The following is a 20,372-nucleotide window of genomic DNA, read 5'->3' on the forward strand; positions in this document are numbered from 1 at the left end:
ATTTTCTTTGTCCCTTTATCAAATCTTTCTCTAAGTGAGCGCAGGGTGTTTCACTTTGGTGCATTTATTTACAGGAATGACATGAACTTGCACCTGGCAAGGTTTTGGATACATAACTCTTATGTATGATCACGTTGGAGCCAGATGACATTTTTTTTGCCTGAGGGAGATGCTTTCAAAATGAACTTTAAGTTGTGCAACATTTGCTGTCAATCATGAAATCAGTCAAACACCTCACAATATATTACCAAACTCCTATGCTGTCTGCTGCTGGCTTTTGAACTTCTAAGAGATCACACTGCTTTTATAATGTGTCTATTCACCTCCAGGTCTGGAAAGTCCCATTCCAAACTCTGACACAGAGCTTAGACCTCATATGAATTATTAATGGAATTATTAATAAACTGAAAAGTTATTAACATATATATTTTTTTAATTCTTTCTTATTCTTCATTTTCAAAGTTTCTTGATAGACTAACCATTATTAAAAAAGCTGACTTTGTAAGTCTTTGTGAGATTTTTTTATTTGTAGGGTATAACATTGTGTCCTTGTTCATGAGGACAGTCATGCCGCAGGGAAACATTTGACTTTGAATTGATTAAAAAATACAATGTACGTCAATAAATCAATGATTATAGACAGACTCAGTGTTCTTTGCTCTTAAGCCAAATGATTTAAGACATGAGTATAAGAGAAAAATCAGTCCTGCATTTGTTAGACTTTTGTTAAACTCTTGTCTTTTATGTGTTTATTTTTGCACAATGTTATGCGCATATGTTTCAAATAATGACACAAAATGCTATGAGTAAAGCTGATGGGATCTTCATTCAGCCGATCATGTCAAATGTTTGCTCTGCCCATAGCTATCGGCTTAACAAAACCTAGCATGATTGGTGTTAATGTGTACCTTGTAAAATCTGGGATGGTGGTGTTAATCGTATGTGTACTTATATATTATTAAATCCATTTATGATGATATGAGCGGCTAACAGCAGTGATAGGCCAATGTGTCAACAATTATCTGGGTTGAATGAATTTTGAAATACTTGTTTAGAATTTTGAATAAATATATTTTCCTATAAAATCATGTACATCTTTTACTGTCATTAAACAGGCCATGATTTGACTAGTAAACTATATTTGTTAAACAATGGTGTCTTTTGTCTCATACACTGACCACTCCAAGGTTTGTGGTCAGTCTTCAGTGTCACATGATCCTTCAGAAATCATTCTAATATGCTGATTTCCTTCTGAAGAAACATTTCTGATTATCAACGGCTTGAAAGATGTGGAAACTGTGATAGATTTGTTTTGATGAATAGCTCAAAAGAGCAGCATTTTTAAACAGAAAACCTTTGTAACATTATAATTGTCTTTAGTCTCCCTTTCATCATTTTTTATGCATCCTTACTAAATAAAAGTATTAATTTCTTTAAAAAAAAGACAACAACAAAAAATCTTACTAACCCCTAATGTTCTGAATTGTAGTGTAGTCTATATCTATACACATACAACTAGAGAGTACATCAGTAAAAGGGTTTCTATTGTTCAGATGGTTAGATGTCTTGTTCTAATGTTGAGAAAAACCCAATAAAATATATTGGAAAAAAGGGCTTCTATTGGCTTATTTATATATAGGTTTTGAGTTAAATTTTGAAACCTGATTTTAAATATGGTCTTCGACATCAACAGTGGTTCTAAACTGGTAGTTTTCTAAATTCAAATGATTAAAGACACCATAGTTAAAGCAATAAGCAGGATTTTAAATTTTAAAAAAGAAAGAAGAAATCTTCCTATAATTTCTTATAGATAAGTACAGTACTGAAAAGTATAATGTTGTTTAATTTTCCACAATAACCCTCTTGACATCAACCATTAAAGCCTGGTCAATGAAAAGTTAAAAGAAAAGGGCTGAGATGAATGCTGACATCACTGTTTGTTTTGATTCTACGGTAAAAGGGCAGTTTTACCTTGAGTCAGGTTGTCCTGCACTATAAGGCTGATGTGCACTGTTGTACTGTCACCATTTATAATCTATCATTAATAAATAATGCAAAACAGATAGACCAGTTGAATCTCTTTTGGCAAAGCCACTGAAAACCGAGAATAAGTTTGTGAAGTGATTAAGTACAACAAGGGATGAGAGCACAAAAAGCTGTAGGTCTAAAAGGCAGTTTCTCTCAAGTAGTTGCATTATGATATCTGCTAAAGTCTAATGAATTGACATGGAAGGGGGGATCGGTCAGAGAATCACATCGCCTGCTTTTCCTATCTGAGGAGGCCTGGGCTCTCCTAAAATGGCTGCTATGAGAGCCTCTGGAGCGCTGACGGGGGACACTGGGCTCCGTGGACTGAGAGGACTGAGGGAGGGCGAGGTTAACGTGTCTGGAGAAACTAGACGCTCTTTCTTGGCATTGGCCAAAGGGCGAGGGGAGGAGCTCCGTGCTGGGCCATCGCGAGGACGAGGGCACAGGCTAAGAGACTGTAGGGAGGAAAGAGGCGTCCCGGAGAGCGCTGGTACGGCAGGGCTGCGGCTACGCTGACGCTTCTGGTGATGCCGTTTGTTGCCGTGGTTTCCAGGGCTGGGGCTACGAGAGCTGGGGGCCAACAGCACCAGTGTACTGTCATCTTCAGAGCTGATGTCAGAACTGTCAGAGTGCAATTGACATGCTGGTGCAGGTTGCATGGACAAGGGGAGCTGCACCTGTGAAGAAAAACAAAGAATATAAAAGTTTTAAATCTTAAAAAAGTTTTATATTAAAGATTTAAGTGTTACGTAGAAGTTAAAGTCCTACTTAACATCTTACACAAACTTCATAACTTTCTTACACAAAATACAAATGGAGACTTGTTTCCATGTTTCCATTCTCAATTACAATGAATGTTGTCCCTGTCATGGAGCCGTAACCGTAAGTTTTAGTCTTGACTTAAACTCAACCTTCTTCTAGTCTTAGTCTTAAAATCAAAGTGCTTTTCTTGTCTTAGACTGGACTTAGACTGATATATCTTCTGGCCTTAATCTAGACTCATTTCTCTTCTGGTCTTGACTCAGACTCACTCCTCTTCTGGTCTCAGTCCAGACTCAGACCCATCTCTCTTCTGGTCTCAGTCTGGACCTCTCTTCAGTCTTGGACTTGACCCAAACTCAACCTTCTTCTGGTCTCAGTCTCGATTCAGATTAATCGCTCATCTTCTCTCTGACACAGATAAGCTGGTGTCAGCTACAACACTTGTTCATATTATTTCAGCAGACTTAGAAAAAATGGTCTATGAAAATTTAAAGTGTTTTTTTTCTCCTTGAAAGCTTCAGTCTACATTAATTCAAATGAATGACTGAATACAGACCATCACTTTTTCAGAACATCTATTATGGAGTTTCAGAGAAGGAAGAAAGTCATACATGATTATGTAATCAAATCTTGGATATTATATTTACATTTACATTTAGTCATTTAGCAGATGCTTTTATCCAAAGCGACGTACAAATGAGGTAGACAATAGAAGCAATTTAAATCAACAAAAGGGCAGTAGTGCATAAGTGCTCTGAGTGGGGTCTTGGCTTACCTAACACAGACACGAGGCTTATTTTTTTTTTTTAAAGAATAGGAAAGAACAAGATAGGAAAGAGCAGAAGAAGAAGAAAGTGCTACCGATGTTGGGTCAAGTGTAAATGAAAAAGATGAGTTTTGAGTTGGTTTTTGAAGATTGCTAGTGACTCTGCTGCCCTAGTGGCAACGGGCAGATCATTCCACCAGCGAGGAACAGACCAGGTGAAGGTGCGCAAGAGTGATTTTGCACCTTTTTGTGATGGTATTGCAAGACGCCTTTCGTTTGCAACTATATAGCATATATATATATATATATATATATATATATATATATATATATATATATATATATATATATATATATATATACATATATATAGCAACTATAGTCTTCTGTTAAGTTTTTTTCTCTATGAAATAATGAGTGCTTAGTACTTTTGGGAAGTCTACACACATTTTCATTTAATTTATGAGTTTTCTGCACTCAGAAATGCTCTTTATGGACCACTGCAGTATTATCTGAAGGTTTTTGTACCAACTGAGATTTTTGATTCTATTATTGTGGTCTAATTTATTTCTGATTTAAATGCCCATAATCAGCATGTAAAGCAAAATAAGCTTTTGTCAGTTACATGTCAGTCGGTCTCTGTCTGTCTAAATGGGAATTTTTCTGACTAGAAGAAGCTCTGTAAGATATATCTTATATATTGAATGTTGAATACGAGTTATGTAATGTTGCATGTGAATTTTTTAACTACAGTGGTTTTGGTTTCATTCTAATACCAGCTCTACTGCTTAAATCTTTTTGGAAACAGCAGAATATTGTGTTTCAAACTGCAGTATTTTTTGTCTAATTTCCACTGTGTGGCATCTAAAATGTAGTTTGACATTCAAATGACAAAACATGTCCAGGATTTAAATCAATACTTCAAATGTTGACAATAGCAATGCCAGAACACAAAGTCATCATGCCCTAACAACATGCTCAGGGCTACTAAGCTGTGTGTACAAACAAAACTAATATTAACATTTGATATGAATCAGAGTGTAGCTGTGTAAGAGCAGTGTGAACCTGAAATGGTTCAGTCACTCCTACGATGCTGTTGGTGTTGTTACTGTAATATCCCAGAATATATTCTCCTGGGTCTCTCGGCAAATCCTCCTCAGAAAACGTCACCTGAAGGTCATGAATAAAACAACAAATTAAGGATAATCATAGTTAGCACTGGCTGCACAATAAATCTTCTTTGTTAGTATTAATACTGTTCATTCATTCCCTAATCTTAAAGAGTTCAATCCAAGATTATCCAGTGCACACAGAGAGATGTACAGTTCAGGGTCAGGCTGCTAGTACCTGTCTGATCTCATCAGAACTTATGGACACGACTAACAAATGCTATGTCCTACCTGCGTAGAATGCTCAGATTTGGCCCACACATATGCAGCGTAATCCTTGTGATGCTTACAGCCAACCTAAAACAACGTAAAGGTGCAGATTTGATGGGTTGCTTTTAATTTGGAGGGGTATTTTTTAATTAACAGTTGAAGAAATTAATTTAATAACATAAAATAACATGCAGCAGACAAATAAAAATCATATTAAAATATAAATAGAAAAAAATTAAATGAAACCAAAAAAATCAAATATCTGCAGTGTATCATAGGTTTTGAATATATATCATAATAATAATTTAATGTATTGTGAGGAGAGTCCTGAGGATTGATCAGCGTCGCCCTGGCAACCAACATCATGCACCTTTCTGTCTGTTCAGTTTTTTTTACCTAAGCGACATGCTCCTCCTCCCTCATTGAGAAGGCCATTCAGAGGCTCACCGAGGTTAGCATCCGCCAGCAACAGATCGTGGAGCACCTTGCCATCCATCAGGGCAAGATTGGTGACTGGCAGGCTGCATCCTCCATGCTGGTCCCCCAACAGGAGCTCTGGAGGCGGAAGTGAAGGTGAACGGATGATGAAAGTCCTGGAGGGGAAGGATGTCCGGCCCGAGCCCCATCCTCTCCCACATTTGGTGGTACCCAGCTGCAAAATGGAGGCTGGTCACCCTATGGCAGATCACCTCGGTACCGACAATACCATCCAGTGGATCTGGGACCGCTTTCACTGGCCTGTCCTGGAGGCCGAATTAAGCGCTTCTGCCAAGCCTGCTCAACCTGCCAGCAGACCTCTCTGAGAACCCCTCCCCCAGTCTGGGGATACCACTGCCAGTCATCAAGGTGCCCATCGACCGCATCGGGATGGACGTAGTGGGGCTGCTGCCAAAGTCTGCCCAGGGACATGAACACATCCTAGTGGTTGTCGACTACGCCACCTGGTACCCTGAAGCAGTTACCCTGCGGAAATTCATCGCCCATGAGTCTTTCATACTGTTTAGCCAAGTTGGGATCCCTAGGGAGATCCTGGGGGTAAAGCAGTTGAGGAGGCAGTCTACTATCCTTAAACCGATGGCTTAGTGGAGACTTTTAACCAGACCCTAAAACAAATGTTACGACCCAGAGGCTCGTCGGCAGGCTATAGAGTCAGAGATCCAACAAATGCTGAAGTTGAGGGTAATCTAGCCGTCCCACAGCCCATGGTCCAGTCGCATCATTATGGTCCCGAAACCAGACGGCACCCTCCGCTTCTGTAACAACTTCCATCGCGCCTAAATGAGGTCTCAGAATTGAGTGTATCTTTACGACATTGTCATGCAATCAGAGACCTGGGAAGACCACCTGGAGTGCCTGCAGAGGGGGCTGTTTGAGCTGCGGGGTTCCGGGCTCATCTCCAACTCCCGCAAATGCCACCTTGCCCTCACCGAAGCCAAGTACTTGGGATTATAAGTGGGGAGGGGCCTCATACCAGCAAAAGAAGGTGGAGGCAGTCCAGAAAGCCAGAGGCCTCAAAAAACAAGTTCCAGGTATGAACCTTCTTGGGGTTAGTGGGTTATTACAGATGTTTTATCCCCAACTTCCCCTCTATAGCTGCCTCCCTGACAGACCTGACCAGGAAGGGGCAGCCAGAGAAGGTAGTGTGGATGCCAGCCAAGGAAGCTTTCCAGTCGGTGAAGAGGGCTCTCACGTCGGAACCCGTCCTCAGAGTCCCAGACTTCAGCTGCCCCTTTCTGCTGTAGACGAATGCCTCCAACACGGGACTTGGAGCCGTATGGTCCAGGAAGGTGAGGAGCATCCAGTCCTTTATATAAGCAGGAAGCTGACCTCAATCGAGAGAGACTATGCGGCAGTAGAGAAGGAGGCCCTGGCCATTAAGTGGGCAGTCCTGGAGCTGCGGTACTACCTCTTGGCCCGGAGGTTCACACTGGTAACCGACCACGCCCTACAGTGGATGGCCCGAGCCAAGGACACCAACGCCAGGGTGGCCAATGGTTTCATCCACTTCGTTGTGCATCACTGGGCTGGAGCGGCAAACGCCAACGCAGACGGCCTCTCTTGGATCTGGGCAGCTTTTGCAGGTTTGTCAGGGATTACTCCCCACTCACCCCCTATTTCTCCCCTACTTTCTCATATCGTTGCAGAACCAAGACGACGCTTGGGAAGTGAGTGTGATGAGCGTCCCAGGAATTGATCAGCGTCGCCCCGGCAACCAACGTCGTATTTATACAATCAATCAACAGTTTTGATTTAAATGAAAGTGAAAGCAAGTCTCTTTCTAATACAAAGGTTATTCTTTTTGACAATGAATAAAATTACCTGAGATCCCAGCTAACAGGGAAGCTTCCCAAAACATTCACTAATGTTCTTTAAAGGTTGTGTAAATATAAGTGTAAAACATCATTCATCTTCTTTTTTCAACATTCTTATAATGTTGTTAACATTCTTGTAACGTTGGTTAAAAAGTCTCTAAAAAAACGTTCTGACAACTTATTTTTGTTAGCTGCGATTATGTCTGAAAATTAGGATACAAAACAGTAATTACAATATCTCACAAATCATGATATACACTGCAAAAATATTGATGTTTGTCTTGTTTTCTAGTATTATTATCTAAAAATAATTGGAAGATAAAAATATCTGGGAATGGTTTGAGAAAAATAATAAAAGCAAAACAAGATTATTTAAGAAAAAAAGATTTCCCTTCTCATTGCATACATTTTTATCTCTTTTTGGCCTTTGACTTTTCTCAAATAATAATTACACAGTACACACACAATTATTATGTACACAAAAAAATATTTTGAATGTGATTAATGACAATTAATTGTTTGATAGCACTAATTATTATAATTATTATTATTATTTGTATTCTATGGTGGTATTTCCCTAATAATTACACAATTTTTCAAAATCATTTATAATATATTTTGTGAATTTAATGTGCTGTTCAATTTATATTTATGATAAAAATATGCAACAATAACTAGTTATGTATAGGTTAATTTCCTTGAAAACAAAAGGCTATGCTTCTGTGGTTCTTTCACAACATTGCTCTGTTTGTTTACTTTTCCTGACTTGCCCAACATAGCAACACTGGCTCAACCAATTGCATGAGCTTGGGGGCAGGACTACCTGCTAATTTACCAGGAGTAGTAAAAATATTGACAATAATGATACACTTTACCTTTATTAAGATTAACCTATTGTAATGCCACTGTAATTGTGCAATTATTTTAATAACATAATGTGCGTAATTTCTCAAAAGAAATTGTGGACAGGATGAGCTTTAATGAAGTTAATGTTAAAATGCCTTTCATTTATTACCTTGTACAGTCCCACCCAGTCCCATGAACTCCTCTGAAAGCCATGGGCCAATGAGAGTTTAACTGTAGCATCAGAGAACTTGGTCCATTCCTTCTCCACTTCCAGTGTCACTAATGGTAAGTTCACCTTAAAGGGAAACTAAGCAGGACAGAGGAAGATGGGACAGAATTAACTGTAGGTATTATGAATATATTATGATGTTATGAAAATCTGTGAGAAAGTAAATTGAATTTATCAGTAGTTTGCCACGGCGACATGGAACTTTTTAAACTTTAAATGTTGAAGAGTCACAATAACAGTTACCTCACATGACAGGCCTAAAATACTGCCCACAGACTATCCAGTGTCTTTCCAACCATTTTTAGACTCACATGCAAAGAGAAGAGGGCGGACACTGGCTTGTGATCACTAATAGTGAAGCCCATATGACTGCGGTAGAAATGCTGGGAAACTCTGGTGGCACCACCCAGCCATGAGGTCAAACCCCGCTGAAGTGCAGAATTATGTGATGGAACAGGGGAGCCTGTCCTGCGCAGACGCCATAAAATGCGATCTGTCCATGCAGGCTTTCTCTTTTTTGCACTAAGAAAGGAAGACAGGTTTAAACGAGGGTCCAGAGAAACAGAAATACTCATGTAAAACAGCTCAAAAGACCTTGTGTCATAAGTATGTGTCCCCACATCAAACTTGTAAGTTGGTGGGAAATTCAGAGGTCCTTCTGAAAACCCCTCTAGAACTGATTCACTTTTTTTTGCCATGTTCAGCTGTGACAAAGACAAAACAAAAAGTCTGTTCATTCACATTATCTTTTAGACAACAACTTAATCGTGCAGACATCACAACACGATTTGCACATGCACTGAAGAGCTGAATCTGGCGAGTTTGCTTATACATGTAGTACACTGACCTCTAGTGGTAAAAGAATGAAAATCAATACTCCCAAGATCTCTAGACATCTGGTGTTATGTGATTGAGACAAGGACAATTGTCTATGCTTATCTGATATGTTCGACATTGCTTGAACAGTTAGATCTGTACACACCCTTGAAATCGCATGCACCTGTGCAATCAGTTTTCTTTATGGCTCTTTTCCAAATGGCACACTTGATGCAGACCTGAAGCCTCGCTCTAAATTAATCTTACAATTTTTGGTGTTCTTGAACACTGTACAACCACATCTGGGAAAATTTCAGCATTTGAAACAGGGCCCCCCTTGTGTAAATTAAGCATACTTTTGAAAAAGAGTACCTGTTATGAAAGTAGTTTACTTTTTAATATAGAATATAGTGAAGCGTGATTTTTTTTTTTGCTCCACTTAGTATAAATAGGCTCCAAACCTATTGGAAATAAGTTAAGTCTCTTCATTTTAGAATCTATTCTAGTCATGTAATACAATTAAGTGCACTTCTTTTACACAAGGGCGATGATGGTCTCCAAGCAACCTGTGACATTATAGCTATTTTACCTGATCTTTTTCCCACAGAAGAGGCAGTTTGTCATTCTCAATTGCACCTTTCACCACGTGAATGTCATAACCTTCGATTCGGAAGTTTAGATCACCAAACCAGAACACCACACTGTGAAGAATGACATAATTTCCGGTGAACTCAATAGGACAATTACAAAGTGTGCAAATCTGTGCAAAGTACATTTGTATAAAGCTAATGAAATGAATGCACAAATACACATTAAAAATCGTATTAAAAGAACGTTATATAGTTTGGATCCCTCAACCAAAACAATGTTGTTTTGCAACACACTTGTAGTTTTATTAATACAAAAGTAAGCCTAGGCAATAAAGAAATGTTTTTTCCAGGTACCCACTCGTGATCCAGCACACCCACAGCTGTGCTGCCTTCGAACTGCTGCTGCTGCAGGATGCTTTCAAAGTCCTCCATCCGCTGCTCCAGATTACGCATGTGAGCCGGCAGGTGGCAGTTAAGGAAGCACACAGGGTGTCCAAACACCATCATGCGTGCACTTACACCCCCTTTATTCCCCTGAGACAACCATATAGAGACAGAGTGTAATGGGAAGACATTAATAATACAGCAGCTCTGGACTCCACAGTAAGGTGTTTTTAAGTGAATGCCCTAATGGTTAAAGAAAAAAAAACAACATTATTAAGGAGATCATTTACTCATACTTATGCTGTTCCAAACTATAATGTTCTTATTTATTTTCTTTCCCCATGGAACCAAACAGATTTTTTTTATCTTTATGTAGTTCTTTCCCAAGCAAGTACCAATCAAGGTTGGAATTGGTTGAATGAACACACAGCTTTCACAGAATGGCTCGGTTATTTGGGTCTGAATCAGCCATCTCGTTCACGAATGAAGAGACTGAATTGAAATAAATCTGGTTCGTGAAAAAGAATCAACACTGTACTGACTGGCAAGTGTTATTAACTAAAACTATTAATAACCTATTAAAACCACTAATAAAGTAATAAAAACAAATTGAAATAAAGCTGTAAGTAAAAATGTAAGTAAATGAAACTAAATATGAAATAAAATAAATATCAATTTATTAGCCATTACACTGCTGAATGAGTGAGGGGAAGATGTTCATTCAATTTTGAAATTATATAATTTGATCTTACATTTAAAATAATAATATCAAGCTATTGTTCTCTTTTTAATATAGCATCTTCAGGAAAATGATGCTAAATGGTATTAAAAAAGGGAGGAAAATTTGTAGATATGCTTTGTTGTAACCTTAAAAAAATAGCAAACTTAGAAAAATAATAATAGCACTGACCATACTGATGAGCCTTTTAGTCATGCAAATTTTAATAAAGGATAATTAAACTCATTTCAAACAACATTTAGGGGTGTTTTTTCCAGACAGGCCTAATCTAGAATAGTTAATCTTTGTGTAAAAATGGCTTTCTGAAACACAGATTTAGAAGTACAAATTACTGGACAATGTAATCCTGAACTAAAATAAACTTTGCTAATTAGCAGGACAGAGGTTGCCTATAAAACTTAAAACTGTAAGGCTTTTAAAACGAAGAAGCAAATCTTAGAAAAACAACAGCAGCAGAATAAAGTCTTAAATCAGCAAAAAAAAAAAAAAAAAAAAAAAAGGTTATTGAATAAGAGAGAACTTTTTAAAGCAAGCAAAGTAAATTGCACACATCAGGTTATTGCACACAATAAAAAAAGGAATGCCTAGGAATCTCTCCCATCATATTGAAAAAAAAAAAAGAAATTAGTACATAAAAAGCATTAATGCTAAATTATTTTACAATACCACCATTAGGACAATATACACTGTAAAAAAAAATTGAGCGAACTTAAAATTTTAAGGCAATCAGCTTCAGCAGACTTTTGAGTTTTTTCAACATAGCTCAACTCAAGCTCAATCTGCTGAAGCTGGTTACCTTAAAATTTTAAGGTGGCTCAACTGTTTTTTTACAGTGTAAGAATTCTAATCAGCAGGAAATGGTCCAATCTGCATACATTATATTGTCTGTGACAATATTTTCTTAATGCAACATGAGCATTTGGTCAAACTCATAGTCTTTTGGTCAGAAAACCAGAAGGTGCCATGGCTGGATCTTCCAACATAACAATAATCCAAAAGAACCGTCAAAATCAACAAAAAAATTGGTTGCTATCTATTTTTAACAGTCTTCTTTGTTCATATCTACAAAGGCCACCAATGGTTTTGATGCACAAAGACTGGAGACAATGTTAATCTGAAGTTAAACCTGCCTTCTAGTAGGTTTAATTTAAGCCCTCTGTGTTGCTTGTTGAGTAAAGGATTCAATGATAAGACTTGCTTGTTACCATCTACTGGGTAACAATTTAACCTCTAAAAAGAGTTATAGAATGAAGCGCAAACAAAGCTATTTGGTAAACAGGCTAAATTCACCAGAATGAATCTGCCTGCACATCTTTTTTAGAGCTTGACAGACATCTAAACTATTGTTGGAACAACATGAGTAAATGACAGAATAATAACCAATTTTTTATTTGTGAACGAACTATTCCTTTAAACACTGTGCTGAGAAGGACAGGTGTGCTGTGCAGTCAAGCGTGAAATGGGCTGTGCAGAGACTTGTAGTTTATTAGCAGCGCTGGTGCTGCGGTTCCCATGGGTTGTGCTCAGTCTTTCTGTGTAACGCAGTGGGGAGAACTGAGAGCTGCTGCTGTCTGTGTGTTTAGTCTGCGTTAGATCAAACAGAGATGAACCTAATGTATGTGTGTATGTTTGTGCACTGGAAGACAGATCAAAAACAGAGCTGCTACGTGTCCTACTGTGCCCTACTCAAAGGAGACTGCAAAATGAGCCTGGAGCCATGCTGACAACAACATACTCAGGGTCACACACACATGCTCACTGTCACATACAAAAAAAAAAAAACATGCTTGCAGAAGGACTCATTTCCATGCTCTCTTTTTGACTCTGCTTTTCCTGTAATCACCATGACCAAGACATCACACAGTGGGAGTTGTGACATTATGCAGATATTTGGTGTTTGACATAAAAGTATTAATACAGCACAACAATCACTGATCAAATAAGCGTTTAAAAGTTATACACTCTTTGCCAAAGGTCTTTGCTTGACTCACCCAGTAGCCTCCCAACCCAGTGCGAGTGCTTTGGGTTTGTACCCCTCTGAGAAAGGGAAGGTGGCAGAATTTGGAAAAAACCAGTAAGAAAACTCCCTGCATCCTCTGAGATGCCACCTAAAGAGACATCAGCACATTTGAAATTGAACTCCTCATCAGTGTGGTTTGGATGCAATCTAAATCAACATGTTATGGTTTACATATTATAAGTTCACTGTAGTTTGTCCACAATGTGGCAACACTGTCACTGCCTGTTTTTAACAGAAATGGTTTTAATATACAGAAAATATACTGAACCACAACAACAGACAACTGGTAAGGTAAGGCTGCTAAACAATAGTTTACTCAAGAATGAAAATGTACTCAACCTCAGACCATATAAAATGTTGATGCATAAGTTTGTTTCTTTATCTAAAATGTATTTAAAAGTAAAAATATTTAGCATTACATCATTTGCTCAGCTTTGGATCCTCTGTAGTGAATAGGTGAAGTCAGAATGAGTTCAAGCAGCTGATAAAACATCACAACAATCCACAAATAATCCACTGTTGTTAAGTGGTAATCCATCTTTAAGGCATTTTAACTTTAACTGCTGCTGGATACATGTGCCTTAGGAATTTGCATCTGTGTATTTTCTATAAAAGTTAACTATACGATGCACCAATTTATTAAACTTGGATACACTGGTGCATTGTTTTTAACATATTTGCATTGGTAAAAATATTTCTTTGATATATAATTGTTAGTAGATACGCTATTATTTTATTATTTAGAAAGGGACCAATATTTCATGTAGACTGATTTATCCTCTCTAAACTGTTTCTCAAATGAGTTCTCTCTTCATCACTGACACATCACAACACTACAGAGACCAAGGTGTTAGAAGTCAGAAGGCATTTAATTAAATTGATTTGCTATCCATTTGAAGCAAAGAAATAAAAGTGAACTATCTCTACCTTATCGCATTGGTTCACACATTCTTGAATCAAATTAAATTAGATCACACTGCATTGCATCGGTAGCTGCTTCATATCTTTAATGTATCATATCAATGGCTATATGCAACAAGATGTGTAACACATTTGCCAGTTATGGAGCTTGTTGGGAGTTAATATGCACTACATAGTATCGACCTGTGTTTATGCTATTTATTTCCAGAAGTTTGAAGCAATGCTTCATCTGTTATATCTCAATAGTTTTTTTTGGTTCTGTCTCATCTGTTTCTCAGCCAGTCAGTGGACAAACTCCAGAAACCTCTTAGCAATACCCTTACAACTATACAAAACACACCAGCAACTGCAATGGGGAAAGCTAAGAACATTTTAATGACCACATAGCAACATGATTTATTTCTTTTACGGAATATATATTTTTGACGGCCATTAATATCTTCTTTTGTGTGTAAATGATGAAAGTTGTTTTTTTTAAAGTCGATATACATTTGATATATCATACTGACCAATACATATCCGAAACGACTGAGTGTGTCCATGCAGAGCTCACTCCACTGGTCTATGAACAGAGCATCTTTCAGCCGCTTGTTTATCATAGAGTTTACTTCCTGCAGTCTAAAAAGAAAAAGCCAGACAAAAAAGACAGAGGACACAAAGAATACCATTTAAACAAGGGCAAACAGGGGAAGACGGCAAAAGGGACATTTAAATGAGAAAACATAGGCAAAGCACACAGAGAATGTAGTGGAAGGTTAATTAATTCTGTAACAATAATGGAAGGTATAAAACTGAACAATGCAACATTTTCTTACCCGACAACCACCATGTCAGTGCTCCCATTTTCAATGCCAGATCCAAACAAAGAAGTGATGTCATCTGGTGGTATACCAGAGCCTACATTCCATGTGACAATATGCACTCTAAGAGAAATAAAGCATATTGTGCACTTCATGTAAATTTTTTATAGAACAAATGAAACAATTATACTCTGTCTATACTACATAGACAGCTATTATACATATATAATTTGATTGGCTTTTCTCTCACAGTTACTCTTATTTATGGTGGATATATGTGGTGCCACTATGTTTTAGATCAGGGCTGTAGTTTTAAATCCATGGTCATATTTTCCTTTATATTATGTCATAGTAATATGAGTCATCAAAATTGCTCAAATCAAAAAGCCTGGGAATAATGTCACCTGCTATATTTAATAGCTTCCAAAACAGGCTGAATGCTTTTAACTAATTAGAGGCACGATGATAATAAAAAAAAAGCATTACACATTATGAGGGTTCTGTCTATGTTGTCAAAAATTACAGACTAGAATTCATGCAGGAGCACATGTGTGTATGTAGGAATGTTGCCAACTCAATGCTCCCATGTCCATTTTGTCACCAGGCTCTGAGATATATTACGCTGATTTAAGGGACGAGAAAATCTTACCTGTGCTGGTATGTGTTCTTTATGTTTATTATGCTGGCATACCACTAACTGATTTCTCAGCATGTGCTAACTCAGCTCCATGATGAGTTAATGACACCAGGAACCGTTGGACCACAAGTCATCTCAGGCTCAAGCAATGGAAGTATAACCAATAAGCTTCTCCAAGTGCTGAAGATCTGATTGTCCTTTTCCGATTTAGAGCTTCTGATCAGCAAATGCAAAATCACATATAAGATGTGAAATGTTGAGCCACCAGATGCTGCCTTAATCCGACAGATTCTCTCCCCTCAGACCAGTGGTTATAAGCAAACCCAGCAGAAACGAGTGACTACTATCATATCATTGAGAATGAGAAATATTTAAAAAGCACCACACTTGCTAGAGTGAATGAGAAATAATTTTTAATAAATCAGTTGAATAATCCAATTCTCACTAACTCATTTTGTTGGTGAATGATCAGTGTTTTAGAGCGCTTTGGTTATATGAATAATTCAATAATTTGCCCATAAAGTCAGCCACTTGTTTGGTTCATAAATTAATTAGCATTTTAGCAAACTTGTGGACTTACAATGGCCAAGGCATACGCTTAAGTTTAGAAGATCCCATATGCCATAAAGTTTCACAAGGGAGTTCACAAGGACCCCTTTCAGGCTATTTCACTATTTGCCCTTGATGCAATGGCACAGGTTTTGAAGCAGACCTTTTTTGTATGAATCAATGCGATGAATGACTCCATGACTCAGTCATGAAAAAAGCCATTATTGCCACCTCCTGGCATAACAATGCAATCTACAGAAAGAGCTTTAAAAAATCTCACTAGTGCCCAAACAATCAGTGAAAAGTCTCAGTGCTGTCACACTTTTGCATTAGCATTTTTAGGAGAGAAGCTCAACCAGATAAAAGAACTGTTGTACAATTATTCACAAGTCTCACCTGAAATCCCCCTCCTCGCTGATGGTCTTGTTCAACTTCTTTTCAGTAGTGTCTCCTGTGTTTGATACATGTGCTTCAGGACTTGGAATTGGTTGAGGAATGGGGTTAGATGAGGGGCTAGGGTTTGGGATGGGAATTGGTCTTGCAATTAGGTTATTGTGTGTGTTAGCTCGGGCATGCTGTGATGGAGGGCTTGGAAGTGTCGGGGGGTTGAAACCAAGCTGAGGAGTGGGGCTCAGCGGCTTTTGGGGGCTGTAATAAGGCAATGGTGACTCGGCAGGGGAGTGCAACAGGAAGTTGGTCATTCCTGTAACTTTAACCTGCAGTGAAGGCTCATTGGATCTGGAGACTTTGATAGATGTCTTGGTGCCCAGTGCTGCAGGCCTGGGTCGACTGATGCTGATGCTTTTTGTGGATTGTGTGGTGGAGTCTGGTCTAGTTCTCTCCTGAACGGCTGAGTTTGTCTGCAGTGCCGGGGTCTGTCCTGATGTTGGTGGGTTTCCAGTCATGACCATCTGGCAGTGTGAGGATGAGGCCACCTTGCAAGGGTTTCCAAGCAGTGCTGGGACTGGTTTAAGTCCTGGAAAACCAGTTTGTTCTTCGGGTATTGAGCAGCTCTGAATGGGCTGCATTGGATCCATTTACCTGCAAAGACAATACAGACAGCCATAGAGTGTTCAAGGAATGATCCAGGTTCGATGCATTGCTTTGCTGGTAGTCAACATTAATTTGGTCTAAGACATATAGAAACAAACAATATTAAGGAAGTATTATTATAAATATTATTATCTTTTTCAAGAAAATTTTATATTTACAGACTGTAAAATGCAATGTAGTATAACCATCAAGTAAAAAGTATTAATATATTTTCTTTACACCTTGAATAAATGTCATTAGGTATAATTTTATAAAAATGAAATAAAAACTTTTATTTTTCTTCTACAAACTGAACATGAAATGTAAAAATTCTGAACTAAATTTGCTTTATAAAAAAATATATATATATATATATATATATATATATATTTTTTTTTATTGACCTTCACACAATCATAAGGGTCTGCCAGGGTCCTCTCTGTGATATAATTTCCTATTTTAGGCGGGTTTTTTGCTTTTCAAATATTAGTATGTAGCAAATATTTATTTTTCCCTTATCAAATAATAATAAAGTTATATATCAAACAACAATCTTTTAATAAATGTTACTATTTTAAAATCATTATCAGGAGTCATCTTTTTTAATGTATTATTGGTTAAATGTGTAAATAAAAAGCATTATGTCATTGTCCTAAACGACAAACGCCGTTCATTGAGCTCAACTTATACTGAACCCAGAACATTCCTTTGATAAATGGAGGTAAAAGCATGAAGGACGATATGGAAAGGGTGGCTAAACCAGAAAATAGATGCTGTGAATGCAGAGTAAGATGAGAGACCTGGGTTTGTGTGTCCTTCACACTCCTCTGCCTTCTCCCACGGTCAAAGACAGAGACTGTTGCTGTCTGCAGGGGACGGCTGAGTGTGTGAAGAGCTTTGGACAGTAGCCAGGGCTGAACGTCCCCACTATGTACCTGTCCCTTCTTGCTTTCTTCTTTTCCTGAGACGTCACTGCTGACATCAGTGAACTACAATCAGCTAAGATCAATTCTTTTCTTCAAATGACAGCTATATACTCCCCCCTCTGTCCTGATCTACTTTCCTGTTGCTTGGCAACAACTTTCAGTCCCAACATCTCCCTTCCAAACATTTCCATTCTTTCAATTTAACATTCCGGAATATTTCCTTTAATAAGAATGTCTCTGATCGATAGCACAATCTTGAAAGAAAGTGCTAGGGATAATGGCCATCAGATAGCATTAGCAATGATGCCTCTCTCTATTGCATCTGATGCAGAAAAAAGCTCAAAGCTTTTACAGATCTTTGGTGAGAAGACACAATGCTTTCTCAAATACATGAGTTATATCTTACGGAATGATATAAACATTCCTAACAGAGTTACATGGGCAGTCTAAACATGCAGGTATACTGTGCACATGCTACACCAAAGATGCAACAATTCATATCAAAATCATAAACAATGATCATTCATCATTATTATGAAAAGGAACTGTTATGTACATAACTGATTATATATAATGCAAATCATAATTCTAATGTTTGCAACACAATGATCTGCAACACAGATGTCATATGAATCACATATGAATATATATGAAAATATATTAAACAGTATTTGATATTTCATTGATTTTTCACGGTAATTATTTGAATGTATATTTATGCATGCTACACTAATTAAGTGTTAACCAAATAATGTTTGGATATTCAACGAAAAAAAGCTTTAATGAAGTTTAATGCAGTCAGGTAATATAAGAGCTCATCTGCTCACACAGTATTTAGTGCACTATAATAGGGTGGCATAATGAAAACAGGTCACCACCAAAAATTTTAATGATGACAAATTATGGCAATGGCTGAAATAAGCCACGTTTAAATAAAATATATTCATAAAATGTTATGTTAATGTTTATTAAAGTGTTACCTTTTACACTTGCTGTTTGATGAATTATTTTGTGCTTCACTATTGTTTGCAATGTAGTCATAAAAGGTCATTAAAAAGACTAATGGCTAGAAAAAAATTACATCTGCCATGTTCATCTGATATGAGTTAAACAAGGTCACAGGCTCTGCAGGTTTACCTATAAATATTGTTCTATTTCTATAGAATTTTAATTAATTGTGCTTATATTTTCTTGCTCACAATCATGATATTTCAACTATTTATCCTATTAGTCATAGCTTAACAGAAAGAAAACAATATTTTTGCAGTATATGCAAAATTAGTTTGGTAAAAAAAAAAAATTAAACATTTTTGATAAAGAGAAAGGTTGGTGTGAAACTATCCTGAACTTTCAAAGCATCATTATTAATAATAAATATTGGATATATTATTTCTGTATCAGATGATATACGATAGACGATAGTGATTCAGAGTGGTTACACATATTGTGAGAAAACTGAAAAAGCAGATTTCACCCAAAGAAGTCAATGACTCTTCTGAACACATTAATAAAATCAATTTTAGCCAATATATTCTAATAATGAATACACTATTGAAATTAATGTGATTTTGTCCAAATAATCAATGTGTAGTCATGTGTCACAAAAAAAAATCCCACACAACCCGCTGGACATCAAATAAAATCTCGAGTGTATTATAATCGTCATTTCCACCAGCCACGCGCCTAATGAAACATTATCATGAACAAGGTCATCTGTCCTCGCTGGTCAATTAAGAGTCAGCAGATAATTCACCGTTTCACAAGCTGATGGAATGGACATCTGCGTTATGGAAATAGCGAGAAATGAAAGCGAGTCTCTATGATAGACAAGCTAGATCTTTTTTAAAGTTGTTTGTCCGACGACACTTGTTTATACACTGCAGTGTCGCGAGGTGAAGGATGTCACGCGCATCTCTCGCGCTTCAAACAGATGAGCGTCACAGTAAGAGACTACCTCCAATCGCATGTTGTGTCGTCGACCCATGTTTCGTTTTAAAAGCATAATTAGGTTTATATCGAAATAATTCTTACCTCTCCTGTTTCTCTGCACCGGCGCAAGTGTGTGTGTGTGTGTGTGTGTGTATGGTGTGAGCTTCTCTACAGGACACACACACACAAACACACACACACTCTCTCTCTTCCACTGGTGTGATAATGAGTGATGGAGAGTGGATACGTCAGTCCCAAGAGAACAATAGGAAAGGTAGCGAAACCTGTGTGTAAAACATCCTAAACAGACACTTGACTAGTAATGACATTGTTTGACTAAAAATGACGTAAGGCGCCGGAAGATCATCCGCATCAGCACGAGCGGAATGGAAATGTTACACTTACACGTGGAGCATTAACATGACAGGACAGCATATATCCACAACTCACGAGAACTATTCTCACAGTCGAATTAATAATGAATTCCATTCGATTAAATTCCATTATATGCGGGTCAATGACGTGACGCTCATTTTTGTGTCAAAAATGAAATTAAATCAAATTTAAAAGGGTTAAAATTTAGAAATAAATGTGTAAACTAATTGCATGCATGCTATTTTTGTATACCAAGTCTAAAATGTGTCTAAAATATTTTAGGGAATATTAGGGTGATTATTGCAAAAATGTCAATGTGGGGTGAAACATTG

At 37.5% G+C, this 20,372-nt stretch overlaps 2 protein-coding genes across 6 annotated transcripts in view; both read right to left on the reverse strand.

The window, feature by feature from the left end:
• cadm2a (cell adhesion molecule 2a) overlaps positions 1-20,372 on the reverse strand; it is a 1,030,129-nt gene that overhangs the window by 495,605 nt on the left and 514,152 nt on the right. The window lies entirely within an intron of this gene.
• Positions 507-20,026, reverse strand: LOC122352883 (inositol polyphosphate 5-phosphatase K). 3 transcript variants are annotated; one of them, XM_043250623.1, is made up of 13 exons: positions 19,768-20,026; positions 16,175-16,819; positions 14,608-14,715; positions 14,302-14,410; positions 12,843-12,959; positions 10,087-10,262; positions 9,728-9,839; positions 8,917-9,026; positions 8,634-8,844; positions 8,263-8,400; positions 4,957-5,022; positions 4,622-4,726; positions 507-2,705 (listed from the first exon to the last, which is right to left on the reverse strand). In XM_043250623.1, the coding sequence occupies exons 2-13, from the start codon at positions 16,813-16,815 to the stop codon at positions 2,244-2,246; spliced, it is 2,355 nt and encodes a 784-aa protein (XP_043106558.1). In that variant the 5' UTR covers positions 16,816-16,819; positions 19,768-20,026; the 3' UTR covers positions 507-2,243. The 3 variants fall into 3 exon arrangements, with proteins under 3 accessions (XP_043106558.1, XP_043106559.1, XP_043106560.1); XM_043250624.1 differs by lacking the exon at positions 12,843-12,959; XM_043250625.1 differs by lacking the exons at positions 9,728-9,839; positions 10,087-10,262; positions 12,843-12,959 and having other exon boundaries at positions 19,768-20,025.

Source organism: Puntigrus tetrazona, chromosome 10, assembly GCF_018831695.1.
Source record: "Puntigrus tetrazona isolate hp1 chromosome 10, ASM1883169v1, whole genome shotgun sequence".
NCBI classification, from domain to species: Eukaryota; Metazoa; Chordata; class Actinopteri; order Cypriniformes; family Cyprinidae; genus Puntigrus; species Puntigrus tetrazona.

What these genes read in the sequence shown, in the direction of transcription:
- LOC122352883 (XM_043250623.1), bottom strand. Translation starts at nt 16,815, where the DNA reads ATGGATCCAATGCAGCCCATTCAGAGCTGCTCAATACCCGAAGAACAA. An exon ending in GTCGTTTCGGATATGTATTG is followed by an intron (nt 12,960 to 14,301) that starts GTCAGTATGATA and finishes ATGTCTCTTTAG; the next exon opens with GTGGCATCTCAGAGGATGCA. An exon ending in CCGCCCTCTTCTCTTTGCAT is followed by an intron (nt 8,401 to 8,633) that starts GTGAGTCTAAAA and finishes TGTCCTGCTTAG; the next exon opens with TTTCCCTTTAAGGTGAACTT.